Source organism: Hyla sarda, chromosome 13 (genome assembly GCF_029499605.1).
Source record: "Hyla sarda isolate aHylSar1 chromosome 13, aHylSar1.hap1, whole genome shotgun sequence".
Taxonomy (NCBI): Eukaryota; Metazoa; Chordata; class Amphibia; order Anura; family Hylidae; genus Hyla; species Hyla sarda.
Genome location: NC_079201.1, coordinates 44,243,226 through 44,270,869, shown reverse-complemented (window position 1 = coordinate 44,270,869; position 27,644 = coordinate 44,243,226). Strand labels below are relative to the sequence as shown.

At 42.8% G+C, this 27,644-nt stretch overlaps 1 protein-coding gene across 1 annotated transcript in view; it reads right to left on the bottom strand.

Moving 5' to 3' along the window:
* CCDC40 (coiled-coil domain containing 40) overlaps window positions 1–27,644 on the bottom strand; it is a 282,644-nt gene that overhangs the window by 224,754 nt on the left and 30,246 nt on the right. Inside the window, exon 3 of the mRNA XM_056550062.1 lies at window positions 16,173–16,320. Coding sequence (XP_056406037.1) covers window positions 16,173–16,320 — 148 coding nt within the window. The remainder of the gene's footprint in view (window positions 1–16,172; window positions 16,321–27,644) is intronic.

Genomic DNA, 27,644 nt, shown 5'->3' with positions numbered 1-27,644 from the left:
GGCACGGATAGGATGGAACCTGGGGTGCCTATCTGACAGGATGCCTCCACAGGTGCTCCTGAAATAATGGTTGCTTTCAGAGCCTAGCGTCAATAGAATGATAAGAGACACTAGCTCCTTGAGGTTGGTCAGTAGATCTCTGGACACACTTATTTTATAGTATCAAAGTGCCCAAGAGAGAATGCGGCCATCAGCGCTTCATTATTCCAGCCCACCTCTGCTGCTAGATTACAGAACTAATCTGAATACTCATTTTACAGTTCTCATACCTAGTTTAATGAACATGAGTTGCTTTGTTGCAGAGGTAGAGCACCAGGGAGATTAAATATCCATTGAAAGGACACTACTTACTCTCTGTAGTCAAATATGTGTTTTTCAGTCTCCAAAAGCGGATTTGCCCAGGCCAAAGCGTTATCAGTAAGAAGGAAGATCAGGAATTCTACCTTACTTTTATTGATAAGAAAGGCCTGCAGGACCATTTCCAGATAAATGCTCACTTGCTTTAGAAAGCCTTTATATTGATTAGGATTGCCCCCCTTTAATAGTGGGGAAGCGGTGCTGATCCACTGGTGGATTGTCTGCACCAACCCGGATTGAAGGCCCTGGCATACAAAAATAACAAAAAATAGCGGGACCCAGAAACTTTGTCATACAAAGCCAGGAGCTAAAGCATGTACCCCGGAATAGCCTAAGTCAGAAAACCAGACGCAAAGTAGTCAGAAATCAGAACCAGGATCAGTGGATGTCTGCGAGGCCAGGGTCATGCACATAATCACAGTACGGAACACTCTTAAAGTTCAGAGACCATGCAAAGGCAGAGGCAGACTAAATTGTTTACAGTTTAAATAGGTAGAGCCCAAGAGAAAACAAGATGGTTAATTAGCAGGTTGCCAGGAAAAGGACCTGCTGGTTATTATCAGCTGAGGTGTTGTTGTCTGCTGAGAAGGAAGGCAGTGAAAAGGAGGAGGGCTAAAACCCTTGACATGTGTTTCATCTCGCTCTGCTTTTTGAGAATTTTAATTTTATTGTATACTTTTTGCATACTGTTTATTTATTTCCTTAATGTTAAGTGACAAAACTATCAATATACAATTTTGGTTGCTAGATGTTAAATAATAAATAGATAATAAATAAACACAACAAAAATGAGGGCAGATGTTAATAAGAAGTAATATACTTATTTAACAGGGAACATTGTAGATATATATATATATATATAGAACAATTGATAGCGCAAAGGGAACCTTTTAAATTATTTTATTGTATAAACATAACACTCGTGGTAGTGATTAAAATATGTATTAGCCACCATACACTACTTATATTGCCGCATCCATTTATAAAGATGTATCACAAGTTGTAGTCCATATGTTCCTTTAGGCCACAATATTCATTAGTGCGTTTTTAAAGTGCATATGAGAGTGTGCGTTTTCTACTTATTATTCAAGGTGCGCTAGTACATTTGTGACCTCTCTTCTGTACGCGCCTCACACACCTCGATTGTCCATGTGTGGTAACCGTACTGGTTATGTGCATGTATTAACAGAAGTATTGGATGTGCTTTTATTATTCATAGAGGTATTTTAATTGTGTGCCTCTATAGCAACTTAATGTCCATCTGTTAATGGCAAATTATGTCACAGTCTTTTAGATATTTGCACATAGAACGATGCATGTTGCACATTTATGATCATGTCTATTTGAATTATTGCACACACTTATTGCACATATTCCTTATTACACATAGCACTTATTGCACTTATCTCTTTTTCGGCTTCTTAAGTAGTTGGTGCTTCTAGTTTCTTTCGGATGGGAGCCTCTTTATAGTTAATTGCCGGTCCGACGCGTTTCCTCTTATGATTCTTCCGGGACTTGTTTTTGGCTTTTTACTCCTCCTGTATCCTTTTTAGATGCGGCACTGATGACGGCCGTACTTCAAATGACTTCCCGCCGTGTTTTTATATCTGTAACTCCTCCTACTCCATAGTCACATGTTTTCCTCAGGTCCAATCATAATCTCTTACGTCAGGGCTTTTCCTTCAGTATATTTTACGATCTGGTTGGATCACCTGGGTGTTTTCGGGTGGGGAGTGTATACTATGCGCTCAGGTATGCTTTCCAGCCCTCGTTCTGAGCTCCGGTCTCCATCAATCAGGTGGGTGGCTTGCGTTTCATTCCTTTTAACCCTTTATCATCTGGGATTTTCATTTGTTCTTGTGCTCATTGAAAATTTCTATTTTATAACACAAATATTTGATATTATCATCGCTTGCTTGATTAATTCTTGTGTTTTTGTTTTTTTGTTATTAATTTTTGTTTTATGTTGGTTTATCTCGGAGTAGTTTATTTTGGGTTATAGTAATTGTTGTTCATCTTTTTGCAGTGAGTTACAGGCTGATGTTATATTTATTTTTGTTTTATTTTATTTTATTTTTTTGTATAGTAGGGCCGGCATGTTTTTGTTTACTTTTTTCATTCGATAAAGCAGGCATATGATATAAAATCATTTAGTCCTCCCGGTTTTACAGTCTCCAGTGTATATGTCCAGAATGCCTCTCTCTGTAGTAGGCTCCTGTCCCAGTCTCCTCCTCTTGGTGGGGGAGGTATCACTTCTATCACCTGCACTTTTAAACTTTTAATATCACTTTCGTGTTTAAGTGCAAAGTGATTTGCAACTGGAGTGTCCCTCATATGGATTATATCTCCCACATGCTCCTGTAGCCGTTTCTTAAGGGCTCTAAACGTTTTCCCCACATAATTTGCTGGACACGAGCATGTTAGGAGATATACAACGCCTTTTGTTTCACAGTTCGCGAATTGTTGCATTTTATATTGTTTGCCTGTTACACTACTTTTGAACTCACTGCTTTTATGTACATATTGGCACATTGTGCATTTACTGCACGGGAAGGTTCCTTTTGGTTTTTCTGTAAACCATCCTTTTTTCTGTTCAGGTTCAAAGTTGCTCCTTATTAGTTTGTCCTTTAGATTTTGTCCACGTTTGTATGTTATTTGTGGGGTATGAGGAATTATACTATCCAGGGTTTTATCCATCCTTAATATTCCCCAGTATTTGTTTAGGATCTCCCGTACTTCATTGGCTTTTTCATCAAAGACTCCAATAACTCTTGTTACATCGTTGGAGTCCTGCTTTACTTTTGGGGTTAGTAGATGGGATCTATTGGATGTTAAAGCTCTATGGTACGCTTTTTTCAGAACTTTATTGGGGTACCCCCTACTCCTTAGTCTTACCCGTAACTCCCTTGCTTTAGTCTCAAAGTCTTCCAGTGAAGAGCAATTCCTTCGTATCCGAAGATATTGTCCCGTTGGTATTCCCTGCTTCAGTGGGCGTGGATGGCAACTGTCCCACTGAAGCAGGGAATTAGTAGCTGTCTCTTTTCTATACACTGTAGTTTGTATGTGGTTGTCGGGTGTGATCCATATTTTTAGGTCCAAGAATGCAATATGATCCTTACTTATACAACTGGTAAATTTTAACCCCAAGTTATTTCTATTTAGTATTTCCACGAACCTTAAGAACTTCTCCTCAGTGGACGACCAAATTATGAGAATATCGTCTATGAACCTTAGCCATAAACTTACATGACTGGTCCATGACTGTTACGCCGAGCGCTCCGGGTCCCCGCTCCTCCCCGGAGCGCTCGCAACATCCTCGCTACTGCAGCGCCCCGGTCAGATCCACTGACCGGGTGCGCTGCGATACCGCCTCCAGCCGGGATGCGATTCGCGATGCGGGTGGTGCCCGCTCGCGATGCGCACCCCGGCTCCCGTACCTGACTCGCTCTCCGTCGGTCTTGGCTCGGCGCGCGCGGCCCCGCTCTCTAGGGCGCGCGCGCGCCGGGTCTCTGCGATTTAAAGGGCCACTGCGCCCCTGATTGGCGCAGTGGTTCTAATTAGTGTGTTCACCTGTGCACTCCCTATGTATACCTCACTTCCCCTGCACTCCCTCGCCGGATCTTGTTGCCATCGTGCCAGTGAAAGCGTTTCCTTGTGTGTTCCTAGCCTGTGTTCCAGACCTCTTGCCGTTGCCCCTGACTACGATCCTTGCTGCCTGCCCCGACCTTCTGCTACGTCCGACCTTGCTCTTGTCTACTTCCTTGTACCGCGCCTATCTTCAGCAGTCAGAGAGGTTGAGCCGTTGCTAGTGGATACGACCTGGTTACTACCGCCGCTGCAAGACCATCCCGCTTTGCGGCGGGCTCTGGTGAATACCAGTAGTAACTTAGAACCGGTCCACTAGCACGGTCCACGCCAATCCCTCTCTGGCACAGAGGATCCACCTCCTGCCAGCCGGCATCGTGACAGTAGATCCGGCCATGGATCCCGCTGAAGTTCCACTGCCAGTTGTCGCCGACCTCACCACGGTGGTCGCCCAGCAGTCACAACAGATAGCGCAACAAGGCCATCAGCTGTCTCAACTGACCGTGATGCTACAGCAGCTACTACCACAGCTTCAGCAATCATCTCCTCCGCCAGCTCTTGCACCTCCTCCGCAGCGAGTGGCCGCTTCCGGCCTACGACTATCCTTGCCGGATAAATTTGATGGGGACTCTAAGTTTTGCCGTGGCTTTCTTTCACAATGTTCCCTGCACTTGGAGATGATGTCGGACCAGTTTCCTACTGAAAGGTCTAAGGTGGCTTTCGTAGTCAGCCTTCTGTCTGGGAAGGCTCTGTCATGGGCCACACCGCTCTGGGACCGCAATGACCCCGTCACTGCCTCTGTACACTCCTTCTTCTCGGAAATTCGAAGTGTCTTTGAGGAACCTGCCCGAGCCTCTTCTGCTGAGACTGCCCTGCTGAACCTGGTCCAGGGTAATTCTTCCGTTGGCGAGTACGCCATACAATTCCGGACTCTTGCTTCCGAATTATCCTGGAATAATGAGGCCCTCTGCGCGACCTTTAAAAAAGGCCTATCCAGCAACATTAAAGATGTTCTGGCCGCACGAGAAATTCCTGCTAACCTGCATGAACTCATTCATCTAGCTACTCGCATTGACATGCGTTTTTCCGAAAGGCGTCAAGAACTCCGCCAGGATATGGACTTTGTTCGCACGAGGCGTTTTTTCTCCCCGGCTCCTCTCTCCTCTGGTCCTCTGCAATCCGTTCCTGTGCCTCCCGCCGTGGAGGCTATGCAAGTTGACCGGTCTCGCTTGACACCTCAAGAGAGGACACGACGCCGCATGGAGAATCTTTGCCTGTACTGTGCCGGTACCGAACACTTCCTGAAGGATTGTCCTATCCGTCCTCCCCGCCTGGAAAGACGTACGCTGACTCCGCACAAAGGTGAGACAGTGATGTCAACTCTGCTTCTCCACGCCTTACTGTGCCTGTGCGGATATCTGCCTCTAACTTCTCCTTCTCTACTATGGCCTTCTTGGATTCCGGATCTGCAGGAAATTTTATTTTGGCCTCTCTCATCAACAGGTTCAACATCCCGGTGACCAGTCTCGCCAGACCCCTCTACATCAATTGTGTTAACAATGAAAGATTGGACTGTACCGTACGTTACCGCACGGAGCCCCTCCTAATGTGCATCGGACCTCATCACGAAAAAATTGAGTTTTTGGTCCTCTCCAATTGCACTTCCGAAATTCTCCTTGGACTACCATGGCTTCAACGCCATTCCCCAACCCTTGATTGGTCCACAGGAGAGATCAAGGCCTGGGGTACTTCTTGTTTCAAGGACTGTCTTAAACCGGTTCCCAGTACTTCCTGCCGTGACCCTGTGGTTCCCCCTGTAACCGGTCTCCCTAAGGCTTATATGGACTATGCTGACGTATTTTGCAAAAAACAAGCTGAGACTTTACCTCCTCACAGGCCTTATGACTGTCCTATTGACCTCCTCCCGGGCACTACTCCACCCCGGGGCAGAATTTATCCTCTGTCCGATCCAGAGACTCTTGAATACATCCAGGAAAATTTAAAAAAGGGCTTTATCCGCAAATCCTCCTCTCCTGCCGGAGCTGGATTTTTCTTTGTGTCCAAAAAAGATGGCTCCCTACGTCCTTGCATTGATTACCGCGGACTTAATAAAATCACGGTAAAAAAACGCTACCCCCTACCTCTTATCTCAGAACTCTTTGATCGCCTTCAAGGTGCCCACATCTTTACCAAACTGGACTTAAGAGGTGCTTATAATCTCATCCGCATCAGGGAGGGGGACGAATGGAAAACTGCATTTAACACTAGAGATGGACACTTTGAGTATCTGGTCATGCCCTTTGGCCTGTGCAACGCTCCTGCCGTCTTCCAAGACTTTGTTAATGAAATTTTTCGTGATCTCTTATATTCCTGTGTTGTTGTGTATCTGGACGATATTCTGATTTTTTCCTGCCAACTTAGAAGAACACCGCCAGCATGTCCGCACGGTTCTTCAGAGACTTCGAGACAATCAACTTTATGCCAAAATGGAGAAATGTCTGTTTGAATGTCAATCTCTTCCTTTCCTAGGATACTTGGTCTCTGGCCAGGGACTACAAATGGACCCAGATAAACTCTCTGCCGTCTTAGATTGGCCACGCCCCTCCGGACTCCGTGCTATCCAACGTTTTTTGGGGTTCGCCAATTATTACAGACAATTTATTCCACATTTTTCCACTATTGTGGCTCCTATCGTGGCTTTAACCAAGAAGAATGCCAATCCTAAGTCCTGGCCTCCTCAAGCGGAAGACGCATTCAAACGGCTTAAGTCTGCCTTTTCTTCTGCTCCCGTGCTCTCCAGACCTGACCCGTCTAAATCCTTCCTATTGGAGGTTGATGCCTCCTCAGTGGGAGCTGGAGCGGTCCTTCTACAAAAAAATTCTTCCGGGCATGCTGTTACATGTGGTTTTTTTTCTAGGACCTTCTCTCCGGCGGAGAGGAACTACTCCATCGGGGATCGAGAACTACTGGCCATTAAATTGGCACTTGAGGAATGGAGGCATCTGCTGGAGGGATCAAAATTTCCAGTTATCATTTACACCGATCACAAGAATCTCTCCTATCTCCAGTCTGCCCAACGGCTGAATCCTCGCCAGGCCAGGTGGTCTCTGTTCTTTGCCCGTTTTAATTTTGAAATTCATTTTCGCCCTGCCGACAAGAACATTAGGGCCGATGCTCTCTCTCGTTCCTCGGATGCCTCGGAAGTAGAGCTCTCTCCGCAACACATCATTCCTCCTGACTGCCTGATCTCCACTTCTCCAGCCTCCATCAGGCAAACTCCTCCAGGGAAGACCTTCGTTTCTCCACGCCAACGCCTCGGAATCCTCAAATGGGGTCACTCCTCCCACCTCGCTGGCCATGCGGGCATCAAAAAGTCCTTGCAACTCATCTCTCGTTTCTATTGGTGGCCGACTCTGGAGACGGATGTTGTCGATTTTGTGCGGGCCTGTACTGTCTGTGCCCGGGATAAGACTCCACGCCAGAAGCCTGCTGGTCTCCTTCATCCTATGCCTGTCCCCGAACAGCCTTGGTCTCTGATTGGTATGGACTTTATTACAGACTTACCCCCATCCCGTGGCAACACTGTTGTTTGGGTGGTCGTTGATCGATTTTCCAAGATGGCACATTTTATTCCTCTTCCTGGTCTTCCTTCAGCGCCTCAGTTGGCAAAACAATTTTTTGTACACATTTTTCGTCTTCACGGGTTGCCCACACAGATCGTCTCGGATAGAGGCGTCCAATTCGTGTCAAAATTCTGGAGGGCTCTCTGTAAACAACTCAAGATTAAATTAAACTTCTCTTCTGCTTATCATCCTCAATCCAATGGGCAAGTAGAAAGAATTAACCAGGTCCTGGGTGACTATTTACGGCATTTTGTTTCCTCCCGCCAGGATGACTGGGCAGATCTTCTACCATGGGCCGAATTCTCGTACAACTTCAGAGTCTCTGAATCTTCTTCCAAATCCCCATTTTTCGTGGTGTACGGCCGTCACCCTCTTCCCCCCCTCCCTACTCCCTTGCCCTCTGGTTTGCCCGCTGTGGATGAAGTAACTCGTGATCTTTCCACCATATGGAAAGAGACCCAAAATTCTCTTTTACAGGCTTCATCTCGCATGAAAAAGTTTGCCGACAAGAAAAGAAGAGCTCCCCCCATTTTTTCTCCCGGAGACAAGGTATGGCTCTCCGCTAAATATGTCCGCTTCCGTGTCCCCAGCTACAAATTAGGACCACGTTATCTTGGTCTTTTCAAAATCTTGTGCCAAATTAATCCTGTCTCTTACAAACTTCTTCTTCCTCCTTCTCTTCGTATTCCTAATGCCTTTCATGTCTCTCTTCTTAAACCACTCATCATCAACCGTTTCCCTCCCAAACTTGTTTCTCCCACTCCTGTTTCCGGTTCTTCTGACATCTTCTCCGTAAAGGAGATACTGGCCTCCAAGAAGGTCAGAGGGAAAACTTTTTTTTTGGTTGATTTGGAGGGCTGTGGTCCTGAAGAGAGATCCTGGGAACCTGAGGAAAATATCCTAGACAAAAGTCTGGTCCTCAGGTTCTCAGGCTCCAAGAAGAGGGGGAGACCCAAGGGGGGGGGGGTACTGTTACGCCGAGCGCTCCAGGTCCCCGCTCCTCCCCGGAGCGCTCGCAACATCCTCGCTACTGCAGCGCCCCGGTCAGATCCACTGACCGGGTGCGCTGCGATACCGCCTCCAGCCGGGATGCGATTCGCGATGCAAGTGGCGCCCGCTCGCGATGCGCACCCCGGCTCCCGTACCTGACTCGCTCTCCGTCGGTCTTGGCTCGGTGCGCGCGGCCCCGCTCTCTAGGGCGCGCGCGCGCCGGGTCTCTGCGATTTAAAGGGCCACTGCGCCCCTGATTGGCGCAGTGGTTCTAATTAGTGTGTTCACCTGTGCACTCCCTATGTATACCTCACTTCCCCTGCACTCCCTCGCCGGATCTTGTTGCCATCGTGCCAGTGAAAGCGTTTCCTTGTGTGTTCCTAGCCTGTGTTCCAGACCTCTTGCCGTTGCCCCTGACTACGATCCTTGCTGCCTGCCCCGACCTTCTGCTACGTCCGACCTTGCTCTTGTCTACTCCCTTGTACCGCGCCTATCTTCAGCAGTCAGAGAGGTTGAGCCGTTGCTAGTGGATACGACCTGGTTACTACCGCCGCTGCAAGACCATCCCGCTTTGCGGCGGGCTCTGGTGAATACCAGTAGTAACTTAGAACCGGTCCACTAGCACGGTCCACGCCAATCCCTCTCTGGCACAGAGGATCCACCTCCTGCCAGCCGGCATCGTGACAATGACGCCATCTCCTCACTGAATACCTGTTGGTCCTCCCACCAGCCGAGGTACAGGTTTGCGAAACTGGGGGCGCAGGGGCTCCCCATCGCTGTACCTCGGCTTTGGTGGAAGGACTCCCCCTCAAATTGGAAATAATTCCTGGTGAGAACAAATCTCAATAGTTTTATTACCAATGTATTATGCGATGTATATTGAATGCCTCTGGAGCTTAGGAAGTATTGTACTGCCTCCAGACCCTTGCTGTGGGGGATGGAGGAGTACAACGCCTCCACATCAAGGGATGCTAATATTGATCCCTCCTCCAATCTTAGGTCTTCCAATTTTTGTAATACATCTGTCGTATCACGAACAAATGATGGTAGGGCATATACGAAGGGGCGCAGTATGCAGTCCACATACTGACTCACCCCTTCTGTTAGATTGCCGATACCCGACACAATGGGCCTCCCTCTTAAAGGGGGATGGTCCTTGTGTATCTTTGGTACTGAATAAAAGCATGCAATTCTGGGGGTTTTTGGCTTCATATATTCGTATTCTGTTTTACTTAGTAGGTTACAACTTCTACCTTCATCCAGGATAGTCACTAACTCTTCTGCAAATTCCCTTGTAGGGTCCTTCCTCAGTTTGCTATAACACTCCCTGTCTAACAAGATGTCCAAGCACATCCTTTTGTATTCCTCCCTGGTCATCAAAACTATATTTCCTCCTTTGACCGAGGGTTTGATGACCAGGGAGGGATCTTTGGCTAATGCAGTCATAGCCTGTCTCTCTTCTCTCGTGAGGTTCTGTTCCCTTATTCTTTTTTGGTCTAGCCTTTTTAAGTCATTGGTTACCATGTCAACAAATATATCTATATTAGAGTAGTCACCAATCGGGGGTGGTTTTTTACTTTTATTGCTTAGTTGACTATAAGGGCCTTCTCCCTCTGTTCTTTCATTATTTTCTCGAGAGAGGGTTTCTAGATCCCTAAATAGTATCATGTCTTCTTGATCTACTCCTAAATTTTGCCCATCTTTTATATTTTTTATGTGAAAATATTTTCGCCATTTGATCTTTCTGGCAAAGAGGTTGACATCTCTTGTCCATGCAAAGGAACTGAATTTAACAGTCGGGACATATGTCAGACCCTTCGCCAGGAGATTCATTTCTACTTGGTTTAGGTTTTTTTTTGATAGATTTATTATTTGTAATTGTTTATCTTTTTGTTGTATGTTATCTTCTGGTACTTTTGGTGTTATCACTTGTGTATGTTCTAATTGGTACTCCTGAGTACATAATCGTTCATAGTCGGTGTCCTCTCTAAAAAATGCCCCCGACCTCTATGTCCTCTAGAGCTTCTCGGTCTCCCTCTTCCTGATCCCCTTCCACCTCCTCTCTTTCCCCTATAGTTTTGATATCCCCCTCCTCTTTCGGTTTCACTTTCCTCACATTCAGATGATGATATTGATATATCTGTTTCTTGCACCGTGCTTGTTTTTATAATTTCGTATTCTTGTTTATTCTTAAAGTCTTGCAAGTCCCTTTTGAACTGTAGATGTTTCCTTTCTTTTAAATATGCTACAAATTTTGAGATACTTTCCTCCAGAAATTGTTCCTTCTTGATGAACGTTGGATCACTTTTGAAAGTATTTATTTGTTCTATTGCTTTATTTAGATTTGCTGTTATTGTTTCTAATTGAAGTTTTTCCTCCTCCAATAGAATTTGCATTAACTTGAGGGAGCTCTGCGTTGCTTCTCTCTCCCACCGTTCTTTTATGTGTGAGGTCTGGATACGGGGTGATGGTGTGAGGGGGATCCGGAGTCCTCTTGGTACTATTTTATTTTTAAGATAGTTCTCCAAACTATATATCTCCCAGTTTGATCTCACTTGATCTTTATATAATTTAGTTACATTTTTAAAGGCTGATTTAATAGAAATCGTTTGACTGCAGAAGCTTATTTCCTTTTCTGAAAAAACGTCTTGTATATCCTCAAGCCATCTACTGTTGTCGACTTTGCCGGATAGTAATTTAGCCATGCCCATTGTTAGGTCTCCCAATAATGTGTAGAACAATTGATAGCGCAAAGGGAACCTTTTAAATTATTTTATTGTATAAACATAACACTCGTGGTAGTGATTAAAATATGTATTAGCCACCATACACTACTTATATTGCCGCATCCATTTATAAAGATGTATCACAAGTTGTAGTCCATATGTTCCTTTAGGCCACAATATTCATTAGTGCGTTTTTAAAGTGCATATGAGAGTGTGCGTTTTCTACTTATTATTCAAGGTGCGCTAGTACATTTGTGACCTCTCTTCTGTACGCGCCTCCCACACACCTCGATTGTCCATGTGTGGTAACCGTACTGGTTATGTGCATGTATTAACAGAAGTATTGGATGTGCTTTTATTATTCATAGAGGTATTTTAATTGTGTGCCTCTATAGCAACTTAATGTCCATCTGTTAATGGCAAATTATGTCACAGTCTTTTAGATATTTGCACATAGAACGATGCATGTTGCACATTTATGATCATGTCTATTTGAATTATTGCACACACTTATTGCACATATTCCTTATTACACATAGCACTTATTGCACTTATCTCTTTTTCGGCTTCTTAAGTAGTTGGTGCTTCTAGTTTCTTTCGGATGGGAGCCTCTTTATAGGTAATTGCCGGTCCGACGCGTTTCCTCTTATGATTCTTCCGGGACTTGTTTTTGGCTTTTTACTCCTCCTGTATCCTTTTTAGATGCGGTACTGATGACGGCCGTACTTCAAATGACTTCCCGCCGTGTTTTTATATCTGTAACTCCTCCTACTCCATAGTCACATGTTTTCCTCAGGTCCAATCATAATCTCTTACGTCAGGGCTTTTCCTTCAGTATCTTTTACGATCTGGTTGGATCACCTGGGTGTTTTCGGGTGGGGAGTGTATACTATGCGCTCAGGTATGCTTTCCAGCCCTCGTTCTGAGCTCCGGTCTCCATCAATCAGGTGGGTGGCTTGCGTTTCATTCCTTTTAACCCTTTATCATCTGGGATTTTCATTTGTTCTTGTGCTCATTGAAAATTTCTATTTTATAACACAAATATTTGATATTATTATCGCTTGCTTGATTAATTCTTGTGTTTTTGTTTTTTTGTTATTAATTTTTGTTTTATTGTTTTATGTTGGTTTATCTCGGAGTAGTTTATTTTGGGTTATAGTAATTGTTGTTCATCTTTTTGCAGTGAGTTACAGGCTGATGTTATATTTATTTTTGTTTTATTTATTTTATTTTATTTTTTTGTATAGTAGGGCCGGCATGTTTGCCAGAAAGATCAAATGGCGAAAATATTTTCACATAAAAAATATAAAAGATGGGCAAAATTTAGGAGTAGATCAAGAAGACATGATACTATTTAGGGATCTAGAAACCCTCTCTCGAGAAAATAATGAAAGAACAGAGGGAGAAGGCCCTTATAGTCAACTAAGCAATAAAAGTAAAAAACCACCCCCGATTGGTGACTACTCTAATATAGATATATTTGTTGACATGGTAACCAATGACTTAAAAAGGCTAGACCAAAAAAGAATAAGGGAACAGAACCTCACGAGAGAAGAGAGACAGGCTATGACTGCATTAGCCAAAGATCCCTCCCTGGTCATCAAACCCTCGGACAAAGGAGGAAATATAGTTTTGATGACCAGGGAGGAATACAAAAGGATGTGCTTGGACATCTTGTTAGACAGGGAGTGTTATAGCAAACTGAGGAAGGACCCTACAAGGGAATTTGCAGAAGAGTTAGTGACTATCCTGGATGAAGGTAGAAGTTGTAACCTACTAAGCAAAACAGAATACGAATATATGAAGCCAAAAACCCCCAGAATTGCATGCTTTTATTCAGTACCAAAGATACACAAGGACCATCCCCCTTTAAGAGGGAGGCCCATTGTGTCGGGTATCGGCAATCTAACAGAAGGGGTGAGTCAGTATGTGGACTGCATACTGCGCCCCTTCGTATATGCCCTACCATCATTTGTTCGTGATACGACAGATGTATTACAAAAATTGGAAGACCTAAGATTGGAGGAGGGATCAATATTAGCATCCCTTGATGTGGAGGCGTTGTACTCCTCCATCCCCCACAGCAAGGGTCTGGAGGCAGTACAATACTTCCTAAGCTCCAGAGGCATTCAATATACATCGCATAATACATTGGTAATAAAACTATTGAGATTTGTTCTCACCAGGAATTATTTCCAATTTGAGGGGGAGTCCTTCCACCAAAGCCGAGGTACAGCGATGGGGAGCCCCTGCGCCCCCAGTTTCGCAAACCTGTACCTCGGCTGGTGGGAGGACCAACAGGTATTCAGTGAGGAGATGGCGTCATGGACCAGTCATGTAAGTTTATGGCTAAGGTTCATAGACGATATTCTCATAATTTGGTCGTCCACTGAGGAGAAGTTCTTAAGGTTCGTGGAAATACTAAATAGAAATAACTTGGGGTTAAAATTTACCAGTTGTATAAGTAAGGATCATATTGCATTCTTGGACCTAAAAATATGGATCACACCCGACAACCACATACAAACTACAGTGTATAGAAAAGAGACAGCTACTAATTCCCTGCTTCAGTGGGACAGTTGCCATCCACGCCCACTGAAGCAGGGAATACCAACGGGACAATATCTTCGGATACGAAGGAATTGCTCTTCACTGGAAGACTTTGAGACTAAAGCAAGGGAGTTACGGGTAAGACTAAGGAGTAGGGGGTACCCCAATAAAGTTCTGAAAAAAGCGTACCATAGAGCTTTAACATCCAATAGATCCCATCTACTAACCCCAAAAGTAAAGCAGGACTCCAACGATGTAACAAGAGTTATTGGAGTCTTTGATGAAAAAGCCAATGAAGTACGGGAGATCCTAAACAAATACTGGGGAATATTAAGGATGGATAAAACCCTGGATAGTATAATTCCTCATACCCCACAAATAACATACAAACGTGGACAAAATCTAAAGGACAAACTAATAAGGAGCAACTTTGAACCTGAACAGAAAAAAGGATGGTTTACAGAAAAACCAAAAGGAACCTTCCCGTGCAGTAAATGCACAATGTGCCAATATGTACATAAAAGCAGTGAGTTCAAGTAGTGTAACAGGCAAACAATATAAAATGCAACAATTCGCGAACTGTGAAACAAAAGGCGTTGTATATCTCCTAACATGCTCGTGTCCAGCAAATTATGTGGGGAAAACGTTTAGAGCCCTTAAGAAACGGCTACAGGAGCATGTGGGAGATATAATCAATATGAGGGACACTCCAGTTGCAAATCACTTTGCACTTAAACACGAAAGTGATATTAAAAGTTTAAAAGTGCAGGTGATAGAAGTGATACCTCCCCCACCAAGAGGAGGAGACTGGGACAGGAGCCTACTACAGAGAGAGGCATTCTGGACATATACACTGGAGACTGTAAAACCGGGAGGACTAAATGATTTTATATCATATGCCTGCTTTATCGAATGAAAAAAGTAAACAAAAACATGCCGGCCCTACTATACAAAAAAATAAAATAAAATAAAACAAAAATAAATATAACATCAGCCTGTAACTCACTGCAAAAAGATGAACAACAATTACTATAACCCAAAATAAACTACTCCGAGATAAACCAACATAAAACAATAAAACAAAAATTAATAACAAAAAAACAAAAACACAAGAATTAATCAAGCAAGCGATGATAATATCAAATATTTGTGTTATAAAATAGAAATTTTCAATGAGCACAAGAACAAATGAAAATCCCAGATGATAAAGGGTTTAAAGGAATGAAACGCAAGCCACCCACCTGATTGATGGAGACCGGAGCTCAGAACGAGGGCTGGAAAGCATACCTGAGCGCATAGTATACACTCCCCACCCGAAAACACCCAGGTGATCCAACCAGATCGTAAAAGATACTGAAGGAAAAGCCCTGACGTAAGAGATTATGATTGGACCTGAGGAAAACATGTGACTATGGAGTAGGAGGAGTTACAGATATAAAAACACGGCGGGAAGTCATTTGAAGTACGGCCGTCATCAGTGCCGCATCTAAAAAGGATACAGGAGGAGTAAAAAGCCAAAAACAAGTCCCGGAAGAATCATAAGAGGAAACGCGTCGGACCGGCAATTACCTATAAAGAGGCTCCCATCCGAAAGAAACTAGAAGCACCAACTACTTAAGAAGCCGAAAAAGAGATAAGTGCAATAAGTGCTATGTGTAATAAGGAATATGTGCAATAAGTGTGTGCAATAATTCAAATAGACATGATCATAAATGTGCAACATGCATCGTTCTATGTGCAAATATCTAAAAGACTGTGACATAATTTGCCATTAACAGATGGACATTAAGTTGCTATAGAGGCACACAATTAAAATACCTCTATGAATAATAAAAGCACATCCAATACTTCTGTTAATACATGCACATAACCAGTACGGTTACCACACATGGACAATCGAGGTGTGTGGGAGGCGCGTACAGAAGAGAGGTCACAAATGTACTAGCGCACCTTGAATAATAAGTAGAAAACGCACACTCTCATATGCACTTTAAAAACGCACTAATGAATATTGTGGCCTAAAGGAACATATGGACTACAACTTGTGATACATCTTTATAAATGGATGCGGCAATATAAGTAGTGTATGGTGGCTAATACATATTTTAATCACTACCACGAGTGTTATGTTTATACAATAAAATAATTTAAAAGGTTCCCTTTGCGCTATCAATTGTTCTACACATTATTGGGAGACCTAACAATATACGGTACGGACAAGTACCTTAGTGGATTACGTTATATATATATATATATATATATATATATATATATATATATATATATATATATTAATATAATAATTATTTAAATAGAAAGATACATGCTAAAGCATACTTACCAAAGTCTGGGTTGCTTTCGTTGTCATAAGACAAAACAGACCTCGAGATGATTGCTGCAGGGGAAATGGGAGCTAGGCTTACACTGCTAGTTATGACCAGAGTTTTCACATCATCCAGTTCTTCATCAGCTATGTTTTCTCTTTGAGTCTGTGAAAATAACTAAAAAACTTAATAACATATTCCCTTTTCTTATTTCAATATATAATTTAACTAATGCAGTCTACCTGTTTACATTATACAGTGTAAGGGTATGTTCACATGTACGCAGATTTGATGCGCAGGATTTGATGCACAGAATTTTCTGATGCAGATTTCAATGTAAACCAAATGACTGAGCACAGCTTCTAATCTGCAGTTACAAATCCTGTGCATCAAATCTGTGCAGGATCCTGTATGTGTGAACGTATCCTAAGTATCAAAAGATACCAACAAAAGTCTGGTGTAGCCTACTGAACCCAGCAAAAACCAAGCCAGGGCATGATGCAGGCTTCCAGATGCCATCTGAACTGCAGGACCCATCTGTGCCATCATTTTTCTTGTTACTCTGCCCTCCAACAACTCAAAGGGTGGCCAATGCCAGCCCAGGCACCTTCTTAGCAAAACAGGACTGTCTGGACTTCATTCTTTCACCCTCCTCTATCTGTTGCTCTCTCTATTTGTCCTCCCAGTCCTCACTGCTGCCAACAGACTCAAGGAGGTGAGGGAGTAAAGTAGGGAGGGCTCACAGCTGTCTACTTTGCACATTTGCCTGCACATTTAGACTTTACAGTACAAAGAGCCTCAAAAACACTCCATTATTCTGGCTGATGACTTCTGACTATCCTTACTTTAAATAAAGTGTTCAACTTGTCCGTGCCACAAGTTTCGCAGTCACACTATTCCAGCTGCAAACTAAGGCCGCCAGATGGGATGGAGCTATCAACCATGGACAGCTCCAACCCTTAGAACTCATCAGGCTGAGATACCCCTGATCTGCCAGACACTACAGAAATCTGCCAGAGCTCCCTCCCTGCTCTGCTGCCACTATGGACTATGTGGCACTGAGCTTAAGCACAGCTAACCAAAAAAGCACAAGGATTTGTCATGGGATGGAGTTGTCAACCATGGAAAGCTCCATCCCATAGAACTGTGCCAGAGCTCCCTCCCTGCTGCCACTATGGACTAATGGGGGCACTGGGCTTCAACATGGCTAACAAATAGTGCAAAAGGATTTGTCATGGGATGGAGTAGTCAACCATGGACAGTTCCATTAATATAATCAGACATTTTAAAAAGCCTCCATGTACTTCCTTTCCATGTAATGTGTTCTCTTAAGAATACTGTACGTACTTCCTTTCCATGTAATGTGTTCTCATAAGAATACTGTATGGGGTGGACCATTTTAAGAACGTTGATGGGAATTAATCAAAGGTTGCTTCTGAAAGTAATTATCTATGTAGTTTTTTTTTTTTTTTTTTGCTTTGGTTTTACTTTCGTGCGCATGATTTATCAAAATGTCACACGGCAGTAGTAAATTTTGCGCACGAAAGTCAAACTTTGAAAATCACCTCACAAAGCAACTTCTGAAGGTATACTACTAAGCAAGTAGCTAGAAAGTTTTTCCTCATCATTCTCCAAGCTTTGATACTTTGCTGTTAAGTGTGAATTCATTTTTCCGTAATTCTTTAAAGTTTTAAAATATTACCTGAGTATAATCCTTGCCATGGCTCAATCTTTTGGCAAGCATAAGTCCAAAAAAAAAAAAAAACATTAAGAACCACCAAGTGCAGCTGAGCAGTTATTACTAGAAATGACTGAAGATGGAGCTGCAGTTGAAAGTCAGGGATCCCTAGCTACTATTATGAATTATAAGAACTGTATACAGGAGCCGACGGCAGTGCAGTGTAGTCGCATGTACCACCGGCTACTATATACATTGTCATAATTCGTATTCCCTGCCGGAACACGGGAGCTCTGATTGGTTAATAGCTATTGACCAATCAGAGCTCCCCTCTCCCGGCAGCAGGGATTATGAATTATGACAGTGTATATAGGAGCCGGCGGCAGTGCAGTGTAGGCTCATGTGCCGCCGGCTTGTTAACTTATTAAATGCGGATCGCAGTGGGTCTCTGCAGAATGCCCCTGTGCGATCTGCACCTCAGCCCCTGGACTACAACTCCATGTCTGTCCATGATGGGAGTAATAGTCCTAAAAGTCCCACAGCTGGGGGATGTGCAAGTGCCATCCCTCAGCAGCGCTGCAGTACTAAAACTACTCCCATCATGGGACAGGCTCTGTCCCATGATAGTAGTAGTAATCCAAGGGCAGAGGGGCAGATCACTCTCCTGCGATCCGCATTTATTAACTATACAATTCATAATCCCCGCCGGGAGAGGAGAGCTCTGATTGGTGAATAGCTATTGACCAATCAGAGCTCCCGTCTACCGGCGGGGATTATGAATTATAAGAACTAAATATAGGAGCCAGCGGGGAGCGCAGTGTAGACGTATGTACCGCCAGCTTATAGAGTTAATAAATGTGGATCGCAGCGGATCTCCGGAGAATGATCTGCTGCGATCTACCCCTCTGCCATACTACTCCCATCATGTCCCATGATGGAAGTAGTTGTAGTACCACGGCGCTGCTGAGGGATGGCACTTGCACATATCCTGGTTGCAGGTCTTTTAGGACTACTACTCCCATCATGGACAGACTCTGCCCATGATGGAAGTTATAGTCCAGGAGCTGAGGTGCAGATCGCAACAGGTCATTCTGCAGAGATCTGCTGCGATCCGCATTTATTAAGTTAACAAGCCAGCGGTAATTTTTATTACACTGCGCTGCCGCCGGCTTCTATATACACTGTAATAATTCATAAACTCCGCTTCCGGGAGAGGGGAGCTCCGATTGGTCAATAACTATTGACCAATCAGAGCTCCCATGTTACGGCAGCGGGGATTATGAATTATTACAGTGTATATAGAAGCCGGTGGCTGCGCGGGGTAGACGCATGTACCACCGGCTTGTTATGCGATCCACATTTAAGTTAAAAAGCCGGTGGTACATGCAACTACACTGCGCTCCCCGCCGGCTCCTATATACAGTTCTTAATTCATAATCCCCACCGGGAGGCAGGAGCTCTGATTGGTGAAAAGCTATTCACCAATCAGAGCTCCTGTCTCCCGGCGGCGGGGATTATGAATTATGACAGCGTATTCTGGAGCACAAGAGCGCGGTGTAGCTGCATGTACTGCCGGCTTTTTGAAATTAAATGCGGCTTGCAGCAGATCATTCACTGAAGATTTGTTGCGATCCACATTTATTAAGTTAACAAGCCGGCGGTACATGCGTCAACACTGCACTGCCGCCGGCTTCTATATACACTGTCATAATTCATAATCCCCGCTGCCGGACCACGGGAGCTCTGATTGGTCAATAGCTATTGACCAATCAGAGCTCCCCTCTCCCGGCAGCAGGGATTATGAATTTTTACAGTGTATATAGAAGCCGGCGGCAGCGCAGTGTAGTCGCAGGTGCCGGCAGCTTAAATTAATATCTAAAATATATATATATATATATAAAAGATATACTCCCACCAGAGCATTTATATGTATATATCTATACCCCCTGCCAGCGCATTTATAATGTTACCCCGCCGGCGCAGTTGTCAACCGTGCAGCGCTATATGTGAATAGTATATCTATCAGAATGCATCCAGCAGCCACCCGGCCGATGATCCTGAAAGATTTACTATTCATTCATAGAGCAGCCGCTGCATATGTATATAGATGTGCTGGGGAGGAAGACATATAGCGTTATCTGCCCCCCACAGCGCTTATATATACATATGCATATAACTGATCGATACAGCCGTATCTTGTCATGAGGTTACGTCTCCCAATAAGTCACAGACAATTTTTCGTATTTAGGGAACCTTAAAATATACCTTTTATTTCTTCTTATTAAAATGTGAATAATAAACACTCTAAGTACTAATAGTAATCGGTCACCATTGACTACCTCTTAAATCACCACAGTCATAAAGTGCTAAAGAAAGTTGCAACTGTTCCTTCAAGTGCACTATTCTATTGCACAATACCGGGCAATGTTCAGACTGTGCGATAGTATTGTGGTTCTTTTTGTGTTCCTCATAGCTCACAATAAGCAACTATAAGTCTATAGTGTGCAAAGTGGCAAGTAAAGTTTCCCATGCTGGTGTCTCTTGTGCAAAAATAGTATCTCAAGGCATCACATATCACACAGTATGTTCCAGACTGTATCCATATTACTAGTGCATACAGAATATATAATATTGCACGAAGTATCCACAGTCAACTGATATAGCACCATAGGTTTTTGCACATTGCCACTTATCTTTTTTTCTTCTTTTTTTTCTTACTTACCTTCAACTTGCTGCTGGCTAGTTTTAGTTTCAACTAGTCCTCTACCAGCGCTGACAGCATTTTCAGTGCCTGGATTCTTAAATGCAGCATAAATTGCCAGCTGTAAAGTATGGCCAGTGCAGAGGACACTAGCCTATCCATGCTTCTCCAGGATGTTCGCAGCAGAAACAATATTTGCAGCATTGTCACGCACAAGGGCAATCATTTTTTTAGCTGGAATGTCAAATTGAATAGAAACCTCCTCCAACTATTCTGCAACTTTTGCAGCTGTGGGTCTGTCCTCCAGAGGCATGGTTGTGAAACAGATAGATTTCATATTCCACTCATTCCCTATGTAGCTATTCTGTCGAACTTGCTTTAAAAAGAAATGAGATTGTGGCACCTCCATGATCTCATTTCTTTTTAGAGCAAGTTTGACAGAATAGCTACATAGGGGATGAGTGGAAGATAAAATCTATCTGTAGCACAAACACAACCATGCCTCTGGAGCAGAGACACACAGCAGAAAACCACTTTACTCTTGTTACTTACTCTGATTGGGTGACTGTTACTAGTGGGGTACCACAGGGGTCAGTTTTGGGTCCTATGTTATTAAATATATTTATTAATCACCTTGTAGAGGGGTTGTATAGTAAAGTAGCAATCTTCCCAGATGATACTAAGCTCTGTAAAGTGGTTAACACAATAAGGGCCAGTGTACTGTTACAAATGCATCTGGATAGGGTGGAGATTTGGGATGAGAAATGGAAGATGAGGTTTAAAGGGGTTATCCAGGATTTTTTTTTTTTTTATATCAACTGGCTCCAGAAAGTTAAACAGATTTGTAAATTACTTCTATTAAAACATCTTAATCCTTTCAGTACTCATGAGCTGCTGAAGTTGAGTTGTTCTTTTCTGTCTAAGTGCTCTCTGATGACACCTGTCTCAGGATCTGTCCAGAGTAGAAGCAAATCCCCATAGCAAACCTCTTCTACTCTGTGCAGTTCCCGAGACAAGCAGAGATGTCAGCAGAGAGCACTGTTGCCAGACAGAAAAGAAAAACTCAACTTCAGCAGCTGATAATTATTGGAAGGATTAAGATTTTTTAACCCCTTAAGGACTCAGGGTTTTTCCGTTTTTGCACTTTCGTTTTTTTCTTCCTTACATTTTAAAAATCATAACCCTTTCAATTTTCCACCTAAAAATCCATATTATGGCTTATTTTTTGCGTTGCCAATTCTACTTTGCAGTGACATTAGTCATTTTACATAAAAATGCATGGCGAAACGGAAAAAAAAATCATTGTGCGACAAAATCGAAGAAAAAACGCCATTTTGTAACTTTTGGGGGCTTCCGTTTCTACGCAGTGCATATTTCGGTAAAAATGACACCTTATCATTATTCTGTAGGTCCATACGGTCAAAATGATACCCTACTTATCCTATATTGATTTTGTCGCACTTCTGGAAAAAATCATAACTACATGCAGAAAAATGTATACGTTTAAAAATGTAATCTTCTGACCCCTATAACTTTTTTATTTTTCCACATACAGGGCGGTATGAGGACTCATTTTTTGCGCCGTGATCTGAAGTTTTTATCGGTATGATTTTTGTTTTGATCAGACTTTATCACTTTTTATTCATTTTTTAATGGTATAAAAAGTGACCAAAATACGCTTTTTCTGACTTTGGAATTTTTTTGCGCGTATGCCATTGACCGTGCGGTTTAATTAATGATATATTTTTATAGTTCGGACATTTACGCATGCGGCAATACCACATATGTTTATTTTTATTTTTTTTTACACTGTTTTATTTTTCTTGTGGGAAAAGGGGGGTGATTCAAACTTTTATTAGGGAAGGGGTTAAATGACCTTTATGAACACTTTTTTTTTACATTTCTTTTGCAGTGTTATAGGTCCCATAGGGACCTATAACACTGCACACACTGATCTCTCATCCTGATCACAGGCATGTATTAACACGCCTGTGATCAGTGTTATCGGCGCTTGACTGCTCCTGCCTGGATCTCAGGCACGGAGCAGTCATTCGCCGATCAGACACCGAGCAGGCAGGTAAGGGCCCTCCCGGTGTCCTGTCAGCTGTTCGGGACGCCACGATTTCACCGTGGCGGTCCCGAACAGCCCGACTGAGCCGGGTCACTTTCACTTTCGCTTTAGAAGCGGCGGTCAGCTTTGACCGCCGCTTCTAAAGGGTTAATACCGCACATCGCCGCGATCGGCGATGTGTGGTATTAGCCGCGGGTCCCGGCCGTTGATGAGCCGCGATCCCGCTTCATATCGCGGGAGCCGGCGCAGGACGTAAATATACTTTCTGGAGCCAGTTGCTATAAATAAAAAAAAAAAATGTTTCCCTGAAATACCCCAATAACATTGATAAATGTAAGGTTATGCACATGGGGAGGAAAAATCTGGGCTGTGATTATGTATTAAATGGGAAAACACTAGGGAAGACTGACATGGAAAAAGGACTTGGGAGTCTTAGTTAATAGTAAATTTAGCTATGGTGACCAGTGTCGGGCAGATGCTGCCAAGGCAAATAAAATCATGGGGTGCATCAATAAGGACATAGATGCCCACAACAAGGAAATAATTCTACCACTGTACAAATCACTAGTCAGACCACACATAGACTACTGTGTACAGTACTGGGCACCAGTGTACAAGAAAGATATAGTGGAGCTGGAAAGGGTTCAAAAATGGGCAACCATAGTAATAAGGGGAATGGGAGGACTACAGTACCCAGAAAGATTATCAGAATTAGGGTTATTTACTTTAGAAAAAAGAGGGCAACCTAATACAATATGTATAAGTATATCAGGGGGCAGTACAGAGATCTCTTCCATGAGAGATACCCTCTATGTTGGCTCTACGTTAACCCTTTAAGGACCGGGCCATTTTTCATTTTTTGCACTCTTGTTATTTCCTCCTCACCTTCTAAAAATCATAAGGCTTTCAATTTTGCACCTACTTTTTTTTTGCACCACCAATTTTACTTTGTAATGACATCAATAATTTCACCACATAATCTACGGCAAAACAAGAAAAAAAATATTTGTGTGGCATAATTGAAAAAATAAATGCTATTTTATAACTTTTGGGGGCTTCCGATTCTACATAGTGCACTTTTCAGTAAAAATTACACCGTATCTTTATTCTGTAGGTCCATACGGTTACAAGGATACCTAATTTATATAGCTTTTGTTTTATTTTACTACCTAAAAAAAAATTCTAACAACATGCACCAAAATTTGCATGTTGAAAATTGTCGTCTTCTGACCCCTATAACTTTTGTATGAGGGCATCTGTAGTTTTTATAGTTTATTTTTTTCAGTTTTGTTTTCATGGGACTTTTTGATCGCTTTTTATACTAAGTGACCAAAAATATGCAATTTTGGACTTTAACTCATTGGCTTTGGCTCATAACACAAAAAATTAGCCCTCATACATCCCCGTATAGTGGGACGATTATTCTTTAGATTAATTCGACTAATTTTATAAATGTGCAAAAAAAAAGGACTTTTTAAAAGATTTCTTAACAAGAATACATACACGCGCGCGGCGGGATGCGAAATTCGCCAGGACGTATGAGTACGTGCCTTGTCCTTAAGACCAAGGGCGCAGGGACGTACTCATACGTGCCTGGTCCTTAAGGGGTTAAGGGGTCAGGAGCCCGCACCATACCAGCCCGCCCCCAGCTGATTCCTGTAGCTGGGGGCTGCCGTTAATAGTCGATATGCGGCCGGCTATTAACCCTTTAGATCGCCGCTGTCAAAGTTAAAAGTGGCATCTAAAGGGACCTTTAACCAGTCCCTGGTGGTCCAGTGTGGAGGTAGCTGGAGGGCTTACCTCAGCGTCCATACTGGTTCTGGCTCTGAGACTGATAGAGCCTGGCTGAACCAGTACGGTATTTTGCAGGATTTGCGGAACCTGCAGGCATAGCGCCTGACCGCCCTCAGCAGCCTCCTGACTGCCCGAACGTTTTGGGGCAGGTCCCGAGGGATCCCAATCCCAATGCAGGGCTCTACCTCGGATTCTACACAGTGAACTTTTCGGTAAAAATTACACCTTATCTTTATTCTGTAGGTCCATACGATTAAAATGATACCCAACTTATATAGTTTTTACTTGTTTTACTTATTTTAAACAATTATAACTATTTGTACGAAAATAACCATGTTTGAAAATGTTATCTTCTGACCCCTATAATTTTTATTTTTCCATATACGGGGCTGTATGAGGGCTAATTTTTTGCTCTATGGTCTGATATTTTTATCGGCACCATTTTTGTTTTGATGGGACTTTTCAAACACTTTTTAGAATTTTTTTAGGGTATACAAAGTGACCAAAACTATGCAAGTTTAGACTTTGGAATTTTTTTACGTGTGCGGCATTGACCGCACAGTTTAATTAACATTATATTTTTAAAGTTTGGACATTTACGCATGCGGCAGTACCACATATGTGTATGTTTTTTTTTTATTTTACTTACATTTTTTGGGGAAAAGGGGGGTGATTCAAACTTTTATTAAGAAAGGGGTTAAATCACATTAATTAACTTTTTTTACCCTCTTTTTTTAATTCCCATAGGGTACTAGCATAGCACTGATCAGTGATATCGGTGCACGACTGCTCCTGCCTGCTGAGGCTGAATGGAGCATCGAGGGACAGATCGGATGGCAAGGAGGCAGGTAAGGGCTCTCCTGCTGTCGTCTCAGCTGTTCAGGATGGCACAATTTCATCGTGGTGGTTCCAAACAGCCCGCTGAGCTAGCAGGCCTAAAGTGTTAATGCCGGACACTAGCCCCTCTCCTGGACAAAGCCTGTGCGTCGAAACGCATCAGAGGTGTGGTGGGTTACTGGGGTAAAGGGGGCTTTGTACCTACGGGTTTCATATCTTTTACGGGCTGGTCGTGTACCTTTTAACTGACAGATACCTATGTCTGTGTACCTTTCCTCTTATCCAGCCAGGGCATGTAACCTTTTATTGTTTATTAACATTCTATTGTGCACTAACTAACTATTGTATGCTACTATACGCTATTATATACCTCATTGCCCATATACTCAGATACATTATTGTATTAGGTTTTTGCCCTCACATATATATATATAAAAAAAAAAAATTAAAAAAAAAAAAAAAAATATATATATATATATATATATATATATATATATATATACACACACACACACACACACACACACAGTCATGGCCGTAAATATTGGCACCCCTGAAATTTTTCTAGAAAATGAAGTATTTCTCACAGAAAAGGATTGCAGTAACCCCTTGGAGATGGAGCCCATTATGACCATAAGGACGGGAGCATTTTTTTCAAATCTAGAATGAAAAAAGAGCACTCCTTGGTGTGATAAAAAAGATAAAAGGGTTAAAAACAAAAGAGGCTTGAAAGGCACTCACCCCATATAGTTGTGTACCGACATACACAACAATGGCAAACACATATATATCGAGTCATCTGCAGATAATGGCACAGGATCAGAGAGGCTTCAAAGAGGAACGCTGGTTCCACGAGGTGCAGGATAAACTCAGTAGGAAACCAGTTAAGATCAAGGAAGGTTTATTCCCAAGATGCAACGTGTTTCACTGCAGGTTTTCAGCTTCATCAGGCTGATACTGAGTTTATCCTGCGCCTCGTGGAATCGGCATTCCTCTTTGAAGCCTGATCCTGTTTTTTTCAAATCTGACCTCTATCACTTTATGCATTAATAACTTTCGGATGCTTTTATTTATAAATTTGATGTTAGTGGTAAATTTTCGTCAATACTTGCAACATTTCTTGGTGAAAAATTCCAGAATTTTTCTAACGTTGAAGCACTCCCCATTATGAAAACTGCACCCCTCAAAGTATTCAAAAAGATTTCAAAAAGTTTGTTAACCCTTTAGGTGTTTCACAGGAATAGCAGAAAAATGGAGGAGAAAAATCAAAATCTCCATTTTTTTACACTAACAAGTTATTGTAGCCCCATTTTTTTTCATTTTTACAAGGGGTAAAAGATAAAAAGACCCCCCAAAACTTGTAATTTATTTTCTCTCAAGTAAGGAAATACCTCATATGTGGATGTCAAGTGCTCTGTGGGTGCACTAGAGGGCTCAGAAGGGAAGGAGCAACAATGGAATTTTGGAGAGCAAATTTTGCTGAAATGGATTTTGGGGGGCATGTCACATTTAGGAAGCCCCCATGATGCCAGAACAGTAAAACACCCCCACATGACACATTATTTTGGAAACTAGACCCCTCAAGGGGTAAATTGAGGAGTAAATTGAGTCTTTATACCCCACAGGTGATTGACAAACTTTTGTTAAATGGAACATAAAAATAAAAAAATACTATTTTTTTTAAAGGGGTAATAGGAGAAAAAGACCCCCAAAAAATGTGTAACACAATTTCTTCTGAGTATGGAAATACCTCATATGTGGATATAAAGTGCTCTGCAGGTGAATTACAACGCTCAGAAGAGAAGGAGCGCCATTGGGCTTTTGGAGAGAGAATTTGATTGGAATGGAAGTCGGGGGCCACCGGCAAATCACCAATTTAGACCTCAAATGTACATGGAGCTCTCTCACTCCTGAATCTTGTTGTGTGTCAGCAGAGCACTTTACATCCACATATGAGGTATTTCCGTACTCGGAAGGAATTGCGTTACAAATTTTGGGGGTCTTTTTCTCCTTTTACCTCTTGTGAAAATGAAAAGTATGAGGCAACAACAGTATGTTTGTGTACATTTTTTTAATTTTTTTACAATAACATGCTGGTGTAGCCTCTAATTTTACCTTTTCATATGAGGTTAAAGGAGAAAAAGCCACCTAAAATATGTAAAGCAATTTCTCCCGAGTACAGAAATACCCCATATGTGGCCCTAAAATGCCTTGAAATACGACAGGGCTCTGAAGTGAGAGAGTGCCATGCACATTTGAGGCCTAAATTAGGAATTTGCAATAGAGGCGGACCCGGATACAAGGATGGCGCTTGTCTCCACCAAATCCCTACGGCAGTGTTTCTTAAACAGGTTACCTCCAGGTTTTGCAAAACTCCCAGCCTGCCAGGACAGTCAATGGCTGTCCGG